This window comes from Falco naumanni, chromosome 2 (assembly GCF_017639655.2).
Source record: "Falco naumanni isolate bFalNau1 chromosome 2, bFalNau1.pat, whole genome shotgun sequence".
Classification (NCBI taxonomy): domain Eukaryota; kingdom Metazoa; phylum Chordata; class Aves; order Falconiformes; family Falconidae; genus Falco; species Falco naumanni.
The window spans coordinates 64,712,644-64,729,306 of record NC_054055.1 but is presented as its reverse complement, the minus strand read 5'-3'; the positions used below and the strand labels follow the sequence as shown (position 1 = coordinate 64,729,306).

The window sequence follows — 16,663 nt, the reverse complement described above, 5'->3', positions numbered from 1 at the left end:
TGGATGCTGCAACATGAAGTGCCTGAATGATGGAACTATAAGCTCTCTGCCAAAAATAAAATAAAATGATAAATCTATTTTCAGCCTGGGAGCTACTCTGAGTTTACAGAACAGGTTCACCAGCCAAAAAAACATGGCAAAATGACAAAAAACAAGGCAGCAGGGCAAGCAGGCTTCTACTGATGGGAATTATGATGGACTAGATTCAGAACAGGAGAAAGCTGGATCATCACTCGGATGAAAATTAAACTGAAAATACAACTTGGAATGACCACCGTATTTATGAAATGAAAATAACACAGAATATGTGCAGTAACCCTGAGGCATCACTTCCTCTGCCCACCTACTAGCATCTACTATGTTCCTGATTTATTATGCAGCAACATGTCACTTCACAGGAAGAAGAAATAAAGGACATTATGAGAAAGCTTTCCATTAGAGTTTAAAATCAAGGAAGGAGTTCTAAATAAGCTTTCTGAGCTTGAAACTACATTATATCCCATTAACCTACATAGCAAGTTAAAACAAAGCTTGCATTAATATTTGTTTAAAGGCATAACCTCTTCCGCTCTTGTTTTTAACCACCTCAATCATAAGTTTAAAAGATGTTCATGCAAGGTACTTCCTGATTCACAGAAACAAAACCATGATAACAAAAGAATGAGACAAAGCAGTGCACTGACAAGAAAAGACAGGAAACATTTCAGTATGTGGACAAACAGTCATTCTCCGGGATTTAGACACTTAACTGATCAAGTCTAACTTGCCAGAAAGAATATCCTTCTTTCTCAAACACAGCATGGAAGAAAGGCCATTTCAAGAATGTTTCCATTCCACTGCTGAATAGTCATCTGAACTACACCATTTCCATTCTCTCTTAAGTCATCTAGAGGCAGAAAAGAGGAAGAGAAGCCAGGTCGTAGGAAGAAGTGGGATCCAAAGTCAGCAACAGATCCAGACACAAGTTACTGCCTAGTGAAAAATGCAGCTTGTACATTGTCATGACAAAGCTTCCCCTTCACACAGAGCAGCTCTGAGAAAGAGAGGAGGAAAGAGATCAAAACAAGACACACTAAGCAGATCTAAAAGATCACTGCTGCCAAAAGAGGCATTTTCGCCTCTATCCAAGACATTCATTTGTGGTCACAGCCAAGTACCCCCAGCAGACTGAAACTTGTCTAAGCCTTCAGTAGCAATTCGAATTACTAACTTGGCAGAAACCAAGAAAATCTGGATTAGCAAGTTGCCTTAGCAACTTAGTGTGACCAGACAAAACCAGAACACAGGCAAGGAAAAGGTCACAACTGAGGTTAGGAACAGGAACTACACTTTTTAGTGGAGTTTCAACACTAGAATATTGTCAGGACAATTCAAGTGTGATATAGTCACATTCTTTCTTACACCACCAAGTGCTGAGGAACAAGCTGAAAAAAAAAAATCTATCTACTACTTCAGCCTAATCTAAGGAAGAAGGACAGGTGTCTTCATCCCCCTTCTTTCTGTGCTTTGTGCTTCCTCTGTTGTACAGTACAGGCATTGAGGCTATATTTTTTGTTGTTTAGATTGCTCTTTCTGCCTGTCCTGCACTCCTCCCCCAGCATGTTTCAACAACCACCATTGCTTAGTAAGTATCCTTCTGTCCTGAAGATTCTTATACAGTGTCCTTCATCCAAGTCATTTACACCCTCCACTGTTCCATCACAATGTAAGCTCCGTTCATTCTTTCTCTTTAAGAAAAGACTTAAAATTCATGCCTCCAAATAAAACACACCACTTTCTCTGCCACTTCCCCACTGATGCCACTGCATCATGGAAATTCATAAATTGTTTTGAACTATGTCAAAATTCCTACCTTTGCAACTGCATCCTAGGGCCAATATCTACCTACACAAGCAACCAATGCATTATCCAAACGTTTATTACTGTACTGCTGTAGCATCTATCCTTAAAGTGAGAAGACAAAATTTATATCAAACAATATACACAACAAATAAAAAAAAAACAATTGCTTGTTAGAATTCTACAGTATCTGGGTATGCATAGTACTTACTTGGTGCATTCTTCTAAAGACTGTACAAGCATTTGCTGGAAAGAACTTATTTCTTCCAGATTTCCCATTAAGTATGAAGTATTTGCCGAGTTTAACCTGGAGCCAAAGCAAATAAAAGGTGTTTACTTTGTGATCATTGACTAATTGTGCTTTAATAAAACCTATAACCTTAAAAAAATGCTTACCAGTTCTTAGACTGAGGACCAGACTCTTTTAGTCAGCAAGCGAACTGAATAAAAAAAAGCCCTGCCTCAAGAATCTCACAGTCCACCCAAGAAAATGCACATTGACATTGATATTTCAACCACGCAAACCCTCTCCAATATACAACAGTTCTCAAGCTTAATTTAAAATAAAAAACCAAAACAAACTCACATACTTTTCACTGGCTTGTAACGGTCGCAGGTAGTTTGAAAGCATTGTTTGTAGCTCCTTAGCATATTCATTTTCTGTTTCTAATATATTTTGTAGCACCTACAATAAATGACAGTTTCTAATAGGTATTTAAGAGATACTTCAAAATGTTCAAATCACTACCAGTTTTAAAGGCATACTAAAACTTACTTAGTACTAGGAAAACTTAAATGAGTGTTCCTATACCAAACTTAAGAATCAGCAGATTAAGAACTGAATAGTCTACATCTATGAAATTCCCCAGGCAAAAACCCACCACACAAACAATGAGGCATCCTTTAACCATAAACAAAATAAGTGGTAAATGTAGTGAAATTCCTGTTGGCTTAAAACTTTTACTGTAAAATTTGAAAGCTATACAGCATACTTCCAAAGCTAGGGGTAATTATTCCTCCTATGTACTTCAGAACAGTCATCAGAAAAATCATCAGAAATTGGTAAAGCACAATAGAAGTTCTAACAGAAATGAACAGTTAGTGCTGTTTTCTCGGTCTCAATTACAACACACCACAACTAATCTTGCTAGCAAAGTGTTTACTTGTTCAGATACCCTGTTCTATCTAGAAGGTCTGAATATTATCAGATTTACAAATACCAAGTAACTGCCAACTTTATTTAGCAATATGATTACCACTATCGCATTCTTTTTAAATGGGGCTGCTGAATCTTCCAGTAGGAATGCAGTAACATACATTACCATGAGAAAATTATAACACATTCTGATGTAAAGCCAAGAATTTATAAAACAGCACACACTTGTTTTCTGGCTGAATATAAATCAAACAACTGGAATACCCCCAAACATGTACAAGAGAACATTTTACTGAGCCATCTCCCAGGAGCCTGCTTTAGGATATCCTCCAGTATAATCACATCAGGCTCTACTGTGCTGCTAGCAGGCAAATGTATTTTGCCTCCAAAAAATTAATGATTCAGCAAAGGAATCATCAGAATTAGATGTAATTCAATGAACACAGCTGAGCTTTGAGAACTTTTTGCTATTCACTGGTCAAAAGCCATGCCACAAACCTCCTCCTTTTGCTACATGCCGTATTTGTCAGGCCTACAGTAATATCTCATTTCAGCATTTATACTAATGACTGTAATTGAGTGCGTTATTCACTGTTGTAGTCAATACTCTTTCTTAGGAAATAAAAAAAGCCATTCATTCCTAAATGCAAACCTGATGAAATAACTTTAAATAGTTCAGTATGTCAACGAAGAATTCACTGTTCCTTTCATTGGTGTCATTGATTCTGCTTATTCCTTGAATGCTTCTATTCATTTGGAGAGAGGGAGAGAGACCATTTTTGAGTTCGTTCTTTTCTTGGAAATCTGAATCCTGAACTGAAGATTAAAATGTCTCCATTCTCTGCTAAAGACTATGACAGAAGAATGTCACAGGGAAAGTTACGGCTACTAACTAGAACACTACAGCGTAAAGTACAATATGGGCACACAAATTTTAAAAAAGCTAAGGTTTTTTTGATGACTTAGACCAGGAAAAAAAAAAATATTGCAGCACTAATTAAACCCCATATTCTTTTACACATACATAAAACAAAGTAAATTGTTAAAATGGAAATATAAAAGTACTTAGCATCCATGAGGTTCACAACTAAATGCAAAACCTATCTTTTCCAATATGGCTTTCCCTACAAAAATCCCCCATCCCAAAGTCACTACAGAGCTATTAGTAGGGAAAAGGAAACTGAAAGCCAAAGACAAAAAAAGAGTGTACTGACAAAGCACTGAACAGCATTAAAAGCAATATAAAGATAAAACTCAGCAAATTTGCTAGAGAGCTTGAAAGGCTGCACCACTGCTCCACTTCCCATTCTTTGCTATGAACAGCTGTCTGAAAAGCTTGAAATAAAAACTAGTTCCATGTTGGACACACACTATTTTCCTGTGGTGGCAGGGATTTCTATTTGAGTATTTTCTTTGCAATATGGAGAATACAGGATTGGAGAAAAATACACTTAAAGGAGAGAAAAAAAAAGAGAATAAGAGAGCCTAAAAACTAGAATTATCAACCTGATAAATTAATGCAAAAAGGAAAATAAATGCAACTGTACATAAAACAGCTACAAAACCTGTGCAGAGTACTAGATACATTTCTGTTGCTTTATGTTATTCTAGTAGTTCAGTGTTACACAATATTTTAGATACAGTTTCAAACACCTCCCAAAACACATTAAATCTTTTTTTTTTTTTACAAGTACAGTTTCCACAGTATACAACATTCTTTTACTTTGAATCTCTTTAAAAAAGAATATTCTTGCTTACATAGCTCTAAACCATCAGTTCTGTGAAATCTCGCATCCTTCCAGCTTGACTTACCTACCTCGCCGAGAAGCTATGAGGATTAAATGCCCAGACTGTGCTCTGAAGTGGTAAGTAGTCAGTATTTCAACTCAGTATTTTGGCATCAGAGTACCCTTACATTCCTCATATCCACATCTCACCCGCACGCTCTAATAATCACCTTTCTTCCCCTTCCTGCTTTCTGCGCATTCTGGCTGCTGCAAGACCCCATGAGACCTCGAAGACCTTGTTTCCACAACTCCACCACAACATTTGCACAGATAAGACTGGGTACCAAAAAAGCAGCATTGAAGTGGGAGCTTTTGCAGTCCGTAACACTGATGAATGGCAGGCACAGACAACTGAGCTCGTACAGCACGAGCTCTCTCAATCACACAGCATGGAAAATTCAAGTGTGGTTAACAATTCTGTCATACAAAACCCCAGCCATCTCCCTAAGGCAATAACCTACCACCCAAAAATGGATTTAAAATGACCTACATGAAGCTGATTGCCTTCCAAATCACAGGGAGAAAAAGCCGATTTCACAGCAATGCCTGGGCATGATCCTGTAGCACATTCCCATTTTATGGGAGTAGTATGGCACTCAACTGAAAGATCACATACTTCAGCAAAACAGTGATCAATGTCTAATTTTCCTGGATCACGAGAATCTGAGAGATGAATGCCTTAAAATAGGCCCCCCGAGAGGGACAGCGTAAAGCATCATGCAAGTAATAGCACATCTCAAGAGTCCTCAAAAACTTTGATGAACTTCAGTAAACACACTCTTTACCTAAATGCAAAAGTGTGGCCTCAAAAGGAGTGCTTATTTTCCATCACTTTTCAAACACTTAAATGAAAAGCGAGGTCACCCAAACATTCATACTATGGGGAAATTTGTCCGTTTCTTTACCTGCTTTTAAAAGAGCTTCTTAATCTCAAGGCAATTATCCTGTAAGTGGAGATAACCTGACTTTATTTTGGACTCAAAAGTTTTAAATTCTCAAGGGATCTCAAATAAAATTAAAACTCAAGACTAACACCTGCTCTCTGTCTTCAGGGAACAACCTGCAGTAATATGCCCGCTTCTTCAGTAACAGGTTACTAAATTACTTCTATGTGAAAAATGCTTTGTGCTTGATCACAAGTCTGGTTCACATTACACACTGCTGCAGACTTGTACCATTTTAATGGAGAACAAGACCTTGTAGCACTAGTCATTCTCTACTAACCTCCATTCCTGAGCCATGGAAAATATAAGCATAAACCAAATGTGCTCTGTCTTATCAGCAACACCTAGTGCATAAAGCACACTGAGACTACAAGGCATGTGATTTGTGTGATGAACTTCAGATGGAGCTCTGTGAACCCATAAAAATAAAGAACACTTTTACAAGGGAGTGAAGAACAGCAGAAAGCAGTGAAAGCAACCTCCTCTTTACATTAAGCACATTTCCCTTAGCGTATCTCAGCCCTTCTCCCAGAAAGGGCGATTTGCAGAGCCCCTCCTACCACTTTCTGAACTTCCTCTGAACTGCCCTTTGATTTTATCCACAGTCTGAAAAATGTACCCACAGGTGCTGCCCATACCTGCACAAATCCTACCCTAGGAAAAAACAGCAATAAATAATCACAAGGTTTACAGGGTCTCAGCACATACCTGTATGGTGGAAGATAGCCACAACTTAAAAATAGCAAGCAGTCCCAGAGTACCAGCCTCAAATCATGCCTGGTTGTCAAGACAGCCTTTAACACACATTTTAGTGCTCACTCTAACTCAAGCTACATCCTTTCAGCTACCAGTTGCCAAAGGTTTATTTAGAGCTGTTCTGTTTTTACCTTAGTATGGGCTCAATTTTGTTATCAGTACAGACTGATAAAACTCTAGCAGAAGGAAGTCCCATGTCTGCAGCTTACATATGAAGACAGAACAAAAACTGAACTCACAGGTTAAACTGCTTCCACTTCAGTGAATGGGTTTGCTGCTTGTCTTATCTACCCATAAAAATAATTACATTTTTAATAACTAAAGTAATTATTTTATAGTTATATTGCCGTCAGAAGCACTCGTCGTTTTTCAAGAAAATCTAATGCCAGCTTGTCTAATTTAGGTTTTAGGTAAAGTCTTATTTCTCTGAAACAAATGTGCATGCTACAGCACTGCCTCTCATTATTTAAACAAAAAGAGTAAAATGTTAAGCTTAAAAAAAAGTGAGTATCTTTCACACTGTGGAAAAAAGTGAAAACGAGACAATTGTCCAGTTCACTGCAGACAGATTGAAGAACAGCACTCTAGGGCCAGTGTTCTAATTTACTATATATATGTATTATTATGAACTGATAATTTCTACCTCCTGCACATCCCCACAAGATGTCATCAACAGTTAATAGCTAGGAATCTTATTACATCAGCTTAGTGCAGCAAGACAGCTGTACCCAAGCAAGGTAAAAAATAGCCTAATTCCAGGAGTAGGTATGATGGTTACTAGGGTTTTTTTTCGTTTGGTTTGGTTTTGGTTTTTGGGTTTTTTTTTCATTGAACTACTTTAAAAGCCAGCTATGGCTATCTGTTTCCCAAAGTATATAGTAGCTTGAGTCTCCATGGTTATGATAACAGGTTATCCAGGGAACAATTATAAAAGGCACACAAGCCAAAGGTGGTATTTCCGAGTTGTATGGCCTTTTACAACGTAGCCACCTTAACTGTAGTTTCAGGCAAATCCAAACATTTACTTTCTGTTTTCACTGAAGCACAATATCACACCCCCAAATGGCCTTTATTACCCCTACGAAGTAAAATATACAACAACAAGATTCAATTCATTTTGGACACAAACTAGAGTTTTAGTTAAGCCCTCTGTTAAACAGCTGCAACTCATTTTTCATCATATTAAGATCTGTCAGGGAAATAACAATGTAAGATTATATAGAGGGGCACGTAATTACCAATCACTTCAAAAAGACCCACCAAAAACCAAACCAAAACCACCACTCTCCCCCTCAAAAAAAAGCAAAACCAACCCAAATATAAAGGACCATTCAAGACAGCTGCAATTTATTTTGATTAAAAACTCAACACAGATATAAACTTAATTAAGAAGTCTTCTGCCTAGTGGAGGGACTAAATCCTCTCCTTTGCTGCATTCACCTCAGTTTACTTGTATTGAAAAACATAGGTTTTAATGTCAAAACAACAATAGAGAAGACATATTTGCTACTACACTCTACAGCAACTTTGGAAAAAAAAAAGACTATAAAGAGATACAGTGAAAAAAAAATAAAAAGGAAAACTATCCAATATTTTGTTGCTGGATGTACCACAGTAAGATCATTATTTCTAGCAGTTTCAAGGAAGGTGTACCTGCACAGGTACTTTCCATCATGACTAGCAGGTGTGGGATACAACAGCCAAAAAACTGCAGCCCTCCCTTTACCATGGAATTACAGTTACCAACAGAGGCACTGAGCAAGCCAGAGAGAGGAGCAGAAGATTGTTTCATTGTTTTCAATTAGGGGACTATATACAAAACAGCAGTGTTCTTCCAGGTGGCTGATATTATTCATACCACAACTACAAAAGATGAAAGCATAGAACTATGCTATATGATCCCTGCTAAAAACTGACAGATAAAATTAAGAACAATGAAGTTGCTTCAAAGAAAAGGGAAAGAAATTATGTTTTGGTTTTACACCAGCAGGGTGCAGTGGTTAACAAAACCAGGAAGATGCTTTTTGTTTCCCAATATATCTACTGCTAGTAAATAAAGGATTCTCAAAATGGTTACAACAGGTTAAAAAACAGTTTGGTATGTTTCTTACATGCATCTACCAAAGAGGTCTGAGTACTAGGTTAAGAATTCCTGAGGGTGTGTTAATGGCTGACACTAGCTATACCACTTTTACTGTGAAATCCATCCATCAGTGTATGGGAGAGATTCCTGAAGTTAATAATCAAGTTGATTTATAAGCATGAATACAAAGGATGCAAATTCTTTCAAAATATTCCATCCCTTGTTTAACAAAAAGGATAAAAATATTCTTAATTACTTTAACACAGCAAGATTTCACGAATTCATAGAGACTGGGGAAGACAGATTGCATATTTGGGGGATGGGGGAGAAAAGGGAAATTCACAACTAGCAAAGCAAATAAAATGAGCATAATATTACATAAATGCCTATTATTCACTTTAGACTATAATTTTGCATCATGCTTAAGAATCTGTGTGTATGAGTCTATTAAACTAATTAGGATCCTGTTCATATGAGAATTTATAAAACTCCTATCTAATTTCAGCTGTAAGGCTCTGACAACACTGCCAAATTTTTTGCACAGGTAAAAGCATTTAGTTAAATGACATTCTACCACATACAACAGCTCACACGGAGGAAAAAGGATCACTCACCACATTGTAATAGCTTTTGTTAATTGCAGACGTATCAAAGCCTTTAGGTGGGCTCTTCAGTGTACCTGATTTGGGGGAGACCGGTTTTTCTGAAATGTAAGATATTTTGAGGTCAAAGGGGTGCAATTTCATAGCTCAACACTAGAGGTCAAACAAACTGCTTTAAAATATTTCTCAATAAGATACAGTGAAAATAGTGCTTCACTGAGAAACATACTTGTGCTTGACGCTATTGGTAAAGAAACAATATGGTTCATATGTTGAAAATGAAACTCTAGCCTCAATGAAGGCAGGCAGAAAAACTCCCATTCTTTTTCCTGGGACCCAAAAATCAGTTAGTAAAATTAGCTTTTCCAGATTTTTAAAAAACAAAACTATGACAGATTGCAATTAAACAAAGAACCCAAGCGTTTCCAAACACTACACACAATTTCAAACAAAAGTTGTATTAATTTTTAATATCAGTTTAATGAACTCTGTAAAAGCAAGTGACTAAAGCTGAACATACTAGAGGCACGACTTCATACTCAGTCTGGTTGAAACAGAGAATCAAAAAACTACACAAGTAGTAGAGTGACTTACCCAATGCTTATCTCTGAAAACTAGCTTTTTAAAAAAGTTACTTTCAATGTTAAGTAAAAAAAAAAAGCTTAGGTACTTGAGAAGAGAGTCCATCAGAACAATAAATGCAATCCTTCCTGTATCCCATAGTGAATCTACTCCTCAGTAATGCACACTTTTCCTGGAAGGACAATTAAGTCTGTGAGATCAAAACAACAGTCCTAAGTTACCCAAGTGCTGACTCCCAGAACGGAGAGGTACAGAAAGCACACTCCTAAAGCCTCCCCTCCTACCTCCACCATTGCTCTAAGTCAATCGCAGAGGAGCAAAGATGATGGGAGAGACAATCAAAAGCACCATGCTGCTGCTGGAGAAACAGTAAGACTTACACTATCTCTTTTCGACCTCTCAGCACTTTAAACACAACAAAACGAGAATGCTTGTGAGGCTGTATTTATCAGGACATTATGGTGTTTTGATTTGTTTTTTAAATAAGTAGGCTTGTCTAACATGCAAATTTCAAATAAGCACTGAATTTGCATCTGAACAGTAAAATTGCAAATTGTAAACAAACAAAAAAACTCCACAAACCAACAAAAATCCCGAAAAAAGCATCATCAAAACATACCTACTGGAAGTTTTACCTTTATTTTAAAAGCACGCTCCTGTTTCAAACACATTTTAATAAAGATATATGAATAATTTAGCTCTAGTTTACCCGATACCTCAGGCCACTAAGAATAAATTATGCAAGTTTCCAACACAGACCTGCCTTTCCAGGGGAAGCCCAGTCAGCTAGGCCAAGGGCCCTGCTATACAAAATCCCCACGGACAGTAAAGCTGACCAGGGAAACACCACCGTAACCAGAACAGCTTGTGTGGTACCAGCCTCTGCTAGACTGTACCCTGGCTAATCTAGTGCTTCTTTCAGGCTGCCCAGCTGCAGTCCCATGGATGTTGCACTCTCAGGGGAGCTGACTACAGATGCAGGCCACCCTTTTGCCTCCCGTGCCAGGAGCGCCCAGCAGGCCAATGGGTCCTGAGGCTTTAGCTAGCAGTCTGCGAGGAGCAGCTCAGGCCCCAAAAGCACGCAAGTGGTATTATCTTTAAGGGGATTTTCTCTGTACTGCACTGAAACTCCCCTCAAAGAAGCTATTCTAAAAATAAAATATGGTCTTAAGACTGTCAAACACGGGCAAAAACATTTCTCCTTACTATGTTCAGAGATGACAGTAAAATCCTTTTGGTTCATATCCCCTGCCCACCCCAGCTCCCAAGTCAGCTATACGCTGACAGACAGCACAAAAACCATTAGCCCCAGCACTTAGCTGGGAACGCCGATGCTCTCAGCCACCTGCAGTACATACATGCTTGCTATACAGTCAAGCAATTCCAAATGACAGGACTCCTCCCATCCCCTTAGAGCAAAACCATAAACCCAAGCAGACTTGTCATCGAACACTCAGCATGAAAAACAGCACCTAAAGTCATGCTGTATGGATGGCTACCCATTTATATATTCACGTATAATGGTAGTCATTTATGGGGAAATTACAATTTGTTTTTTTGTACTGAATGATAAACCTGTCGTTTACACAAACTTGGTAATTTGCTTTCACTCTCTACAGAAGCTCTGACGTCTATTTCAATTTATAGTGACTTTCAGGTTCACCAAATATGTAAAGGCTTATCAATCATGCACCAGAAAGGAGTTATTTAAGAAAAAGCAAAAAGTCAAAGTAAGTTTTCTCATAATACAGATGTCTGACCCATGTTAATCTGGAGAAAGCTGGCCAGTCACAGAAATCTGGCTCTTCTTCCAGCTAGTTTGTTATCTTTAAAGGGTCTAAAAACACATCTCTGCCCCTAACATTTTCTCTTCCTAAGCTGCTGAAGTGGGAGAGTTTTTCCTCAGTCATTTATATTACCAGCCGTTCATCTGATTAAATTATCCATCAGAGACACACGATCAAATTGAGATTTAAAAACAAGACACAAAAAAGAATTACACAGTCAAACAATTTCGCCTGAACAGTCACAATCAACATTCAGCTTTTAAAATGCAAAAGCCTTTTCTATTGCAGAAACACAGAATTAGACACAGCAAATCAGTCCAGCTGTCCATCATGTCTGGTATTCTGCCTCCAAGCACTGTCTTGCTCATGAGGAGGAATAAGAAACATTCTTGTTGTAATCAACTTATTGCACAATGCATTACACAGAAGAAAATCCTGATCCTGCACATAAGAAATCACTTCCTTAGCATAAACAAAGATAAATGTTATCATCCTTCATGATAGGACATTACAGTACTTTGGCAAACATACAGGCATAATTCATTAAACATTTCAAGCAGGTGTCATGCCCACTCAGCATACTGGTAACTTATACCGGTCTTATAGTTCCATAGGTCTATGCAGTCCATAGGTTTCCGAAACATTAGCAAAATACTCTGGCACTCTGCCCACTCCCCTAACCAACTCCTCTGTTTCTCAAAGCACTGGAAGAGAGAGACTCGAGCCAAACACCAGGTTTTCCCATACAGAAGATTCTCCCCTTCAGTCACACATCCATTACATTAACACTAAAAACACATCAACAAGCACAGCATATGATCATATCCAAACCAAACATGATCTGCTCAAGTACTGGACGAGACTGTATCCAGCTGATGACTGATACCAAGAGTTAAAGTTACCACTATCAGTTTCTTTCCTGATCAAAGCATTACGGTCAGCTGCACTCAGATACACTTGATAGTGCTTTGAAGTGTCTAGTGGCTAGTGATAAACCAGATAGGACTCACTTAAAAGATCATCTTTGGGTGGAGACCGAGTTTGGCATAGGCTTCTTAATGTTATTCTTCCAGCAAAAAATTATTCTCAGTAGCACCAAAACAACTTAGAGCAGCTGCTTCTGTAACCTTTCCCTAAGCAGTACATAAGATGCCATCAACTTTCTAAAATGCAAGTTGTGTTATCCTTTACAAACATCTACCTTTCTAAGTGACTGTAAAAGGACAATTTACCCAATCCTTCCCAACATTTTGTTTCATTCTTTTTTCATTTACATGCAAGTATTTATTTTACTTGCCTTCAAATTACTTGTCATGCTCACATTCTCTACCTCTCTTCTGTCACGTTCATTTTCATGCAACAGTCTACTTCACAACGCACTCCTTCAAGACATCCTTTAGTAAAGCATTGCAACCCTACTGCTGCAAGAACATCACCATGTGTTTCTGCCGTTACTAGGCTATGGTGTGTAACCTAGATGCAAAGATGTGATTTAGACTATTTCATCCTACAGTGCAGGAGGAAAGATGTACCAGCTGGGACACCGAAAGCTACATGGTCCCTATTAGTGAAGTGTGACAAGCCAGCTCTGTCTCTCCACACTAATTGGTTCAAGTCCAGTATGAGGAGGGCAGACCCAAACTTGTTCCCAGTCGGCTCAGGCATCGCTGCAACATGCTCCATTCTGCAATGGGGACACTGCCAACACTTCCTCCCTAGTAGTATTCATTGGTCCCAACCTCTACTCTATTTATGTCTGTAGAGTAACACTTGACAACAGGTACGCTTTACCCAACCACGTACACCTGAAGGGGGAAAGCAAAACTAGCATTCTTTGTGGATTTTTCTTTTCTTCATTCTTTTTCCAAAGCTAAAAGTGGATCTTGTCCTTCCCTCACACACCACAGGATGGAAACAGCAGATATTCTGCTCTTCCACTACACTTGAGCCTTTTCCCCCACTGATTTTTATTTATTTATTAACATCCAACCAGAAGAACCACTAATTTGCTCTGGGCCTGATACTAACATAACTGTCAAGAAAGTGTAAGAAAAGATAGGCTAGAACAGTAATGACACATTAATTTCTGTGAATAATTAGAATTAAAACTTTGTGACATAGCAAATGTAATTTTTCAAAGCTGTATTTCCTTCTGCATAATCTCATGTCATATAAATTGATTACATTTTTATAAAACCCAGCAAGTGACCATGTGATTTTTTTAAAAAAAAAAGTGATTAACATCTGACAGTAGCTAAGCAACTGCATCCCATTCTGGCTAACCACTATTCTTTTTAATGCAAGGGAACTCTCAAAACTATGTCTCCAAATCTCTCTACTGTTCGAGACAGAAGCAGCACTATAAGAGACAAGACTCCACCTACACCTTCACCATCACTGCTCTGTTTTATGTAAGTAATAAACTCGCAAAGGCCACACTGTCAAATATCTAACAAGTTTACACAGTATAAATCTTTTATCCTATGTCACATGTAAGAGCATGGCAGAATAAAAATAAAAGTCCTCTCATTTCAAAGTACTTCCTGACTAGTGATCAAAGAGCTTTTTAAAAAGAAAACCAGGCAAAATGTGAAAAGGTTTAAGGAGGGAAATGAAAACATGCACACAGGGAAGGAGGGAGAGAGAAAAATGGACCATCTTTTTGACCTTACAGTGTATCTGAGCACATACCTGAAAAGAAACTATTACTATGGGGTTTTTTTCCTATTTGTAAGTTTGATCATAAGTACCACAGTTTCAAACAGATCTTCTTTTTCCCCTTTGGTTGGGAGGAAGGGGGAGGAAAGAAAACACACACAAAAGCAAAATAAAAATCATTTTGCATCTCAGCCAAATTTATTCCCCCCAAACCACAGAATTATTGTCCAGCCTAAGAAAACTAAATGCTGTGCTTTGCCCAATAATCTCAGTATCTGTCCTACAACCATTCATAGCTCACCTCATACATGTATTAGGATTCTGTGCTAACACTAATCATTCTGGCATAGCTAAACAAACAAGTTACAGCATGGGCACAGCATTGCAATGTTTTATTAGCTACATGGAGATACCTTATCATGTAACATACTCTGCTTGTACAACTATATACAATGTAGTTTACTTCTAAAATTCTTAAGAAAGCAGTGTGGGTAAAGGCAGTTCCCGTTACTAAGCAGCTCCTTCCTCCTTGTCTTTAATATCTAACTTCAGAGCAACCATACAAGCTATCTGGCACTAAAGGATAACAATTTACAACAAAAATCCATTTATCTAAACATCCAATAGCTATGAATTTTGTGAGAATTAAAACAAAACCACACATCCATGAAGAACTTTCCCTTTCTTCTTACGCAGTTTGCCGAAGTCTGGTTATGCCAGACTGAAGAGATTTATTTAATCAAACTCACCATTTCCCAGGAACTCTCCAAATAATCAAAACATCCAGAATCTCCAAAACATCATCAAAAATGCTAAGTGTTAGGAATTCTGTATAGGTAACTAACTGCTGTACTTTCAGCCCCATTCGAGAGAAGAAAGAAGGGTGGAATCATACTGCCAACGCCAGAACACTTTACAGAATACTGTGAAAACCAATTAGATGTCCAGGATGAACATTTGTTCCCAAGACCTTAATCAAGAGCAAGTATTTCAACAAACCTATCCTGATCTTTTTTAAAATAAATTCATTGTAATGCTGATAGAAAACATATTTTGAATTTGAGTTCGCAAGACAGCAAGTTCTACTAAATCATTCTAAAATAAATCAGGAAAATAAGGCACTGTTGTGTTTCAACCTCATGCTTAAAGCACGAGGGCGCTTACAGTACTTCTAAATTAGGAAAAAATCTTACAGTAACGTACATACAGTTGCCAGTAAGTCAAGAAAAAAGGACAGTGAAAGACTATCAACTCAAGAAATGTCAACCAGTCTAATGAAGACTAGCAAAAAAGAGCAGGGGCACAGGAGTGCAACAGAGACTGTCAACACATACATATAACAGACAAAACTTCTCATGAACCTCTACCAGAGCCATTCATGTAACTTCAGAGCTTTGTGGTAAACAGTACTACATTCTTGTTTCAACAAGGACAACAGAACAACAGAACAACAAGTCTAACCTCAGGACACAGTGACAATGTACTTTGATACAGAAGGGAGGAGAGTTACAGAGAAGTCCCTCTCTCTAGCACCTTCTACAATACCCACAAGGAAGAAATCACTTGACAACAGAAATGTTCATAACAAATTACTGGAAACAACCAAGAAAAAAAAGCATTGCAAAATGAGAACAACAAACTAAGTAAGAACTCAGTAAACTTCAAAATATGTGTAAAAACAGGATTCCCACCAGTGACGGTGCAAGGGGAAAAAGGCTCACAAGAATGACAAGCCTTTTAAGAATTAGGGGCATCTCAAGGAAGAACAAGAAAAGTAGATGCAAATTGACAAGATCAAATATCACAAATACTATGGTGACACTACGGTGACCTCAAAACACAGAAAAAGAAACAAAAGTAACTAGAAGAAGTCAGGTCATCAGTTGAAATACAACTAACATGGACATAAGAGTAAGAGCAAACAAAACATTCCAGCACATACATTCACCAAGCGGGAAAGCTGATCTGCAACTCAGAAGAGTTATTAGCAGACATCAAGAAGCTCTTAATATGTCATGCTTCCCTCTACCCCCCCCATCCTCATTATAAAAGGTCAACTTCAGACAATTCAAACATACCTACGAAAGACATTAAAGCAAGTTAAAACTAGTATTTTGATAAAGAGTACCTGCTGTGCTGATTTGGCAGTAAGAGAACTAGCTACATCCATGTTTGAAACCACAGAAGACAAGTGAAGTTCCACAACATAGTGGAAAAGGCCAAACATAGTAACAGTCTTTAAAAAGGAGGAGAACAGAGAAAGCTAGTGCTACAGGTAAGTCATTTTCACTTTGTAACAGTCAGTAAATGCAGGGAAAACAGCAGTAACTCAGCTTCCTGAGAAAAAACATAGGCCTGTATTTCCTTCCACAGAAGCAACTGAACATACGAGAGCACTCCAAGAACAGAAGAAGTCTGACAGAATCCAGCAGCACAAGCCCTTGCAGCACAGGGAACAAGCCTATACAG

General features: G+C 38.1%; 1 protein-coding gene across 5 annotated transcripts in view; it reads right to left on the bottom strand.

Annotated features, from left to right (window-relative positions):
- Positions 1–16,663, bottom strand: part of ARHGEF7 (Rho guanine nucleotide exchange factor 7) — a 125,707-nt gene that overhangs the window by 50,257 nt on the left and 58,787 nt on the right. For 4 of the 5 annotated variants that reach the window (XM_040584540.1, XM_040584539.1, XM_040584541.1 and 1 more), the window contains exons 6-8: positions 9,180–9,268; positions 2,430–2,524; positions 2,051–2,146 (exon numbers count right to left, since the gene is read on the bottom strand). In XM_040584540.1, the coding sequence (XP_040440474.1) occupies positions 2,051–2,146; positions 2,430–2,524; positions 9,180–9,268 (280 nt within the window). Of the gene's footprint in view, positions 1–2,050; positions 2,147–2,429; positions 2,525–4,952; positions 5,019–9,179; positions 9,269–16,663 lie in introns of those variants that run through there. The other variant, XM_040584543.1, reaches the window with a different exon arrangement.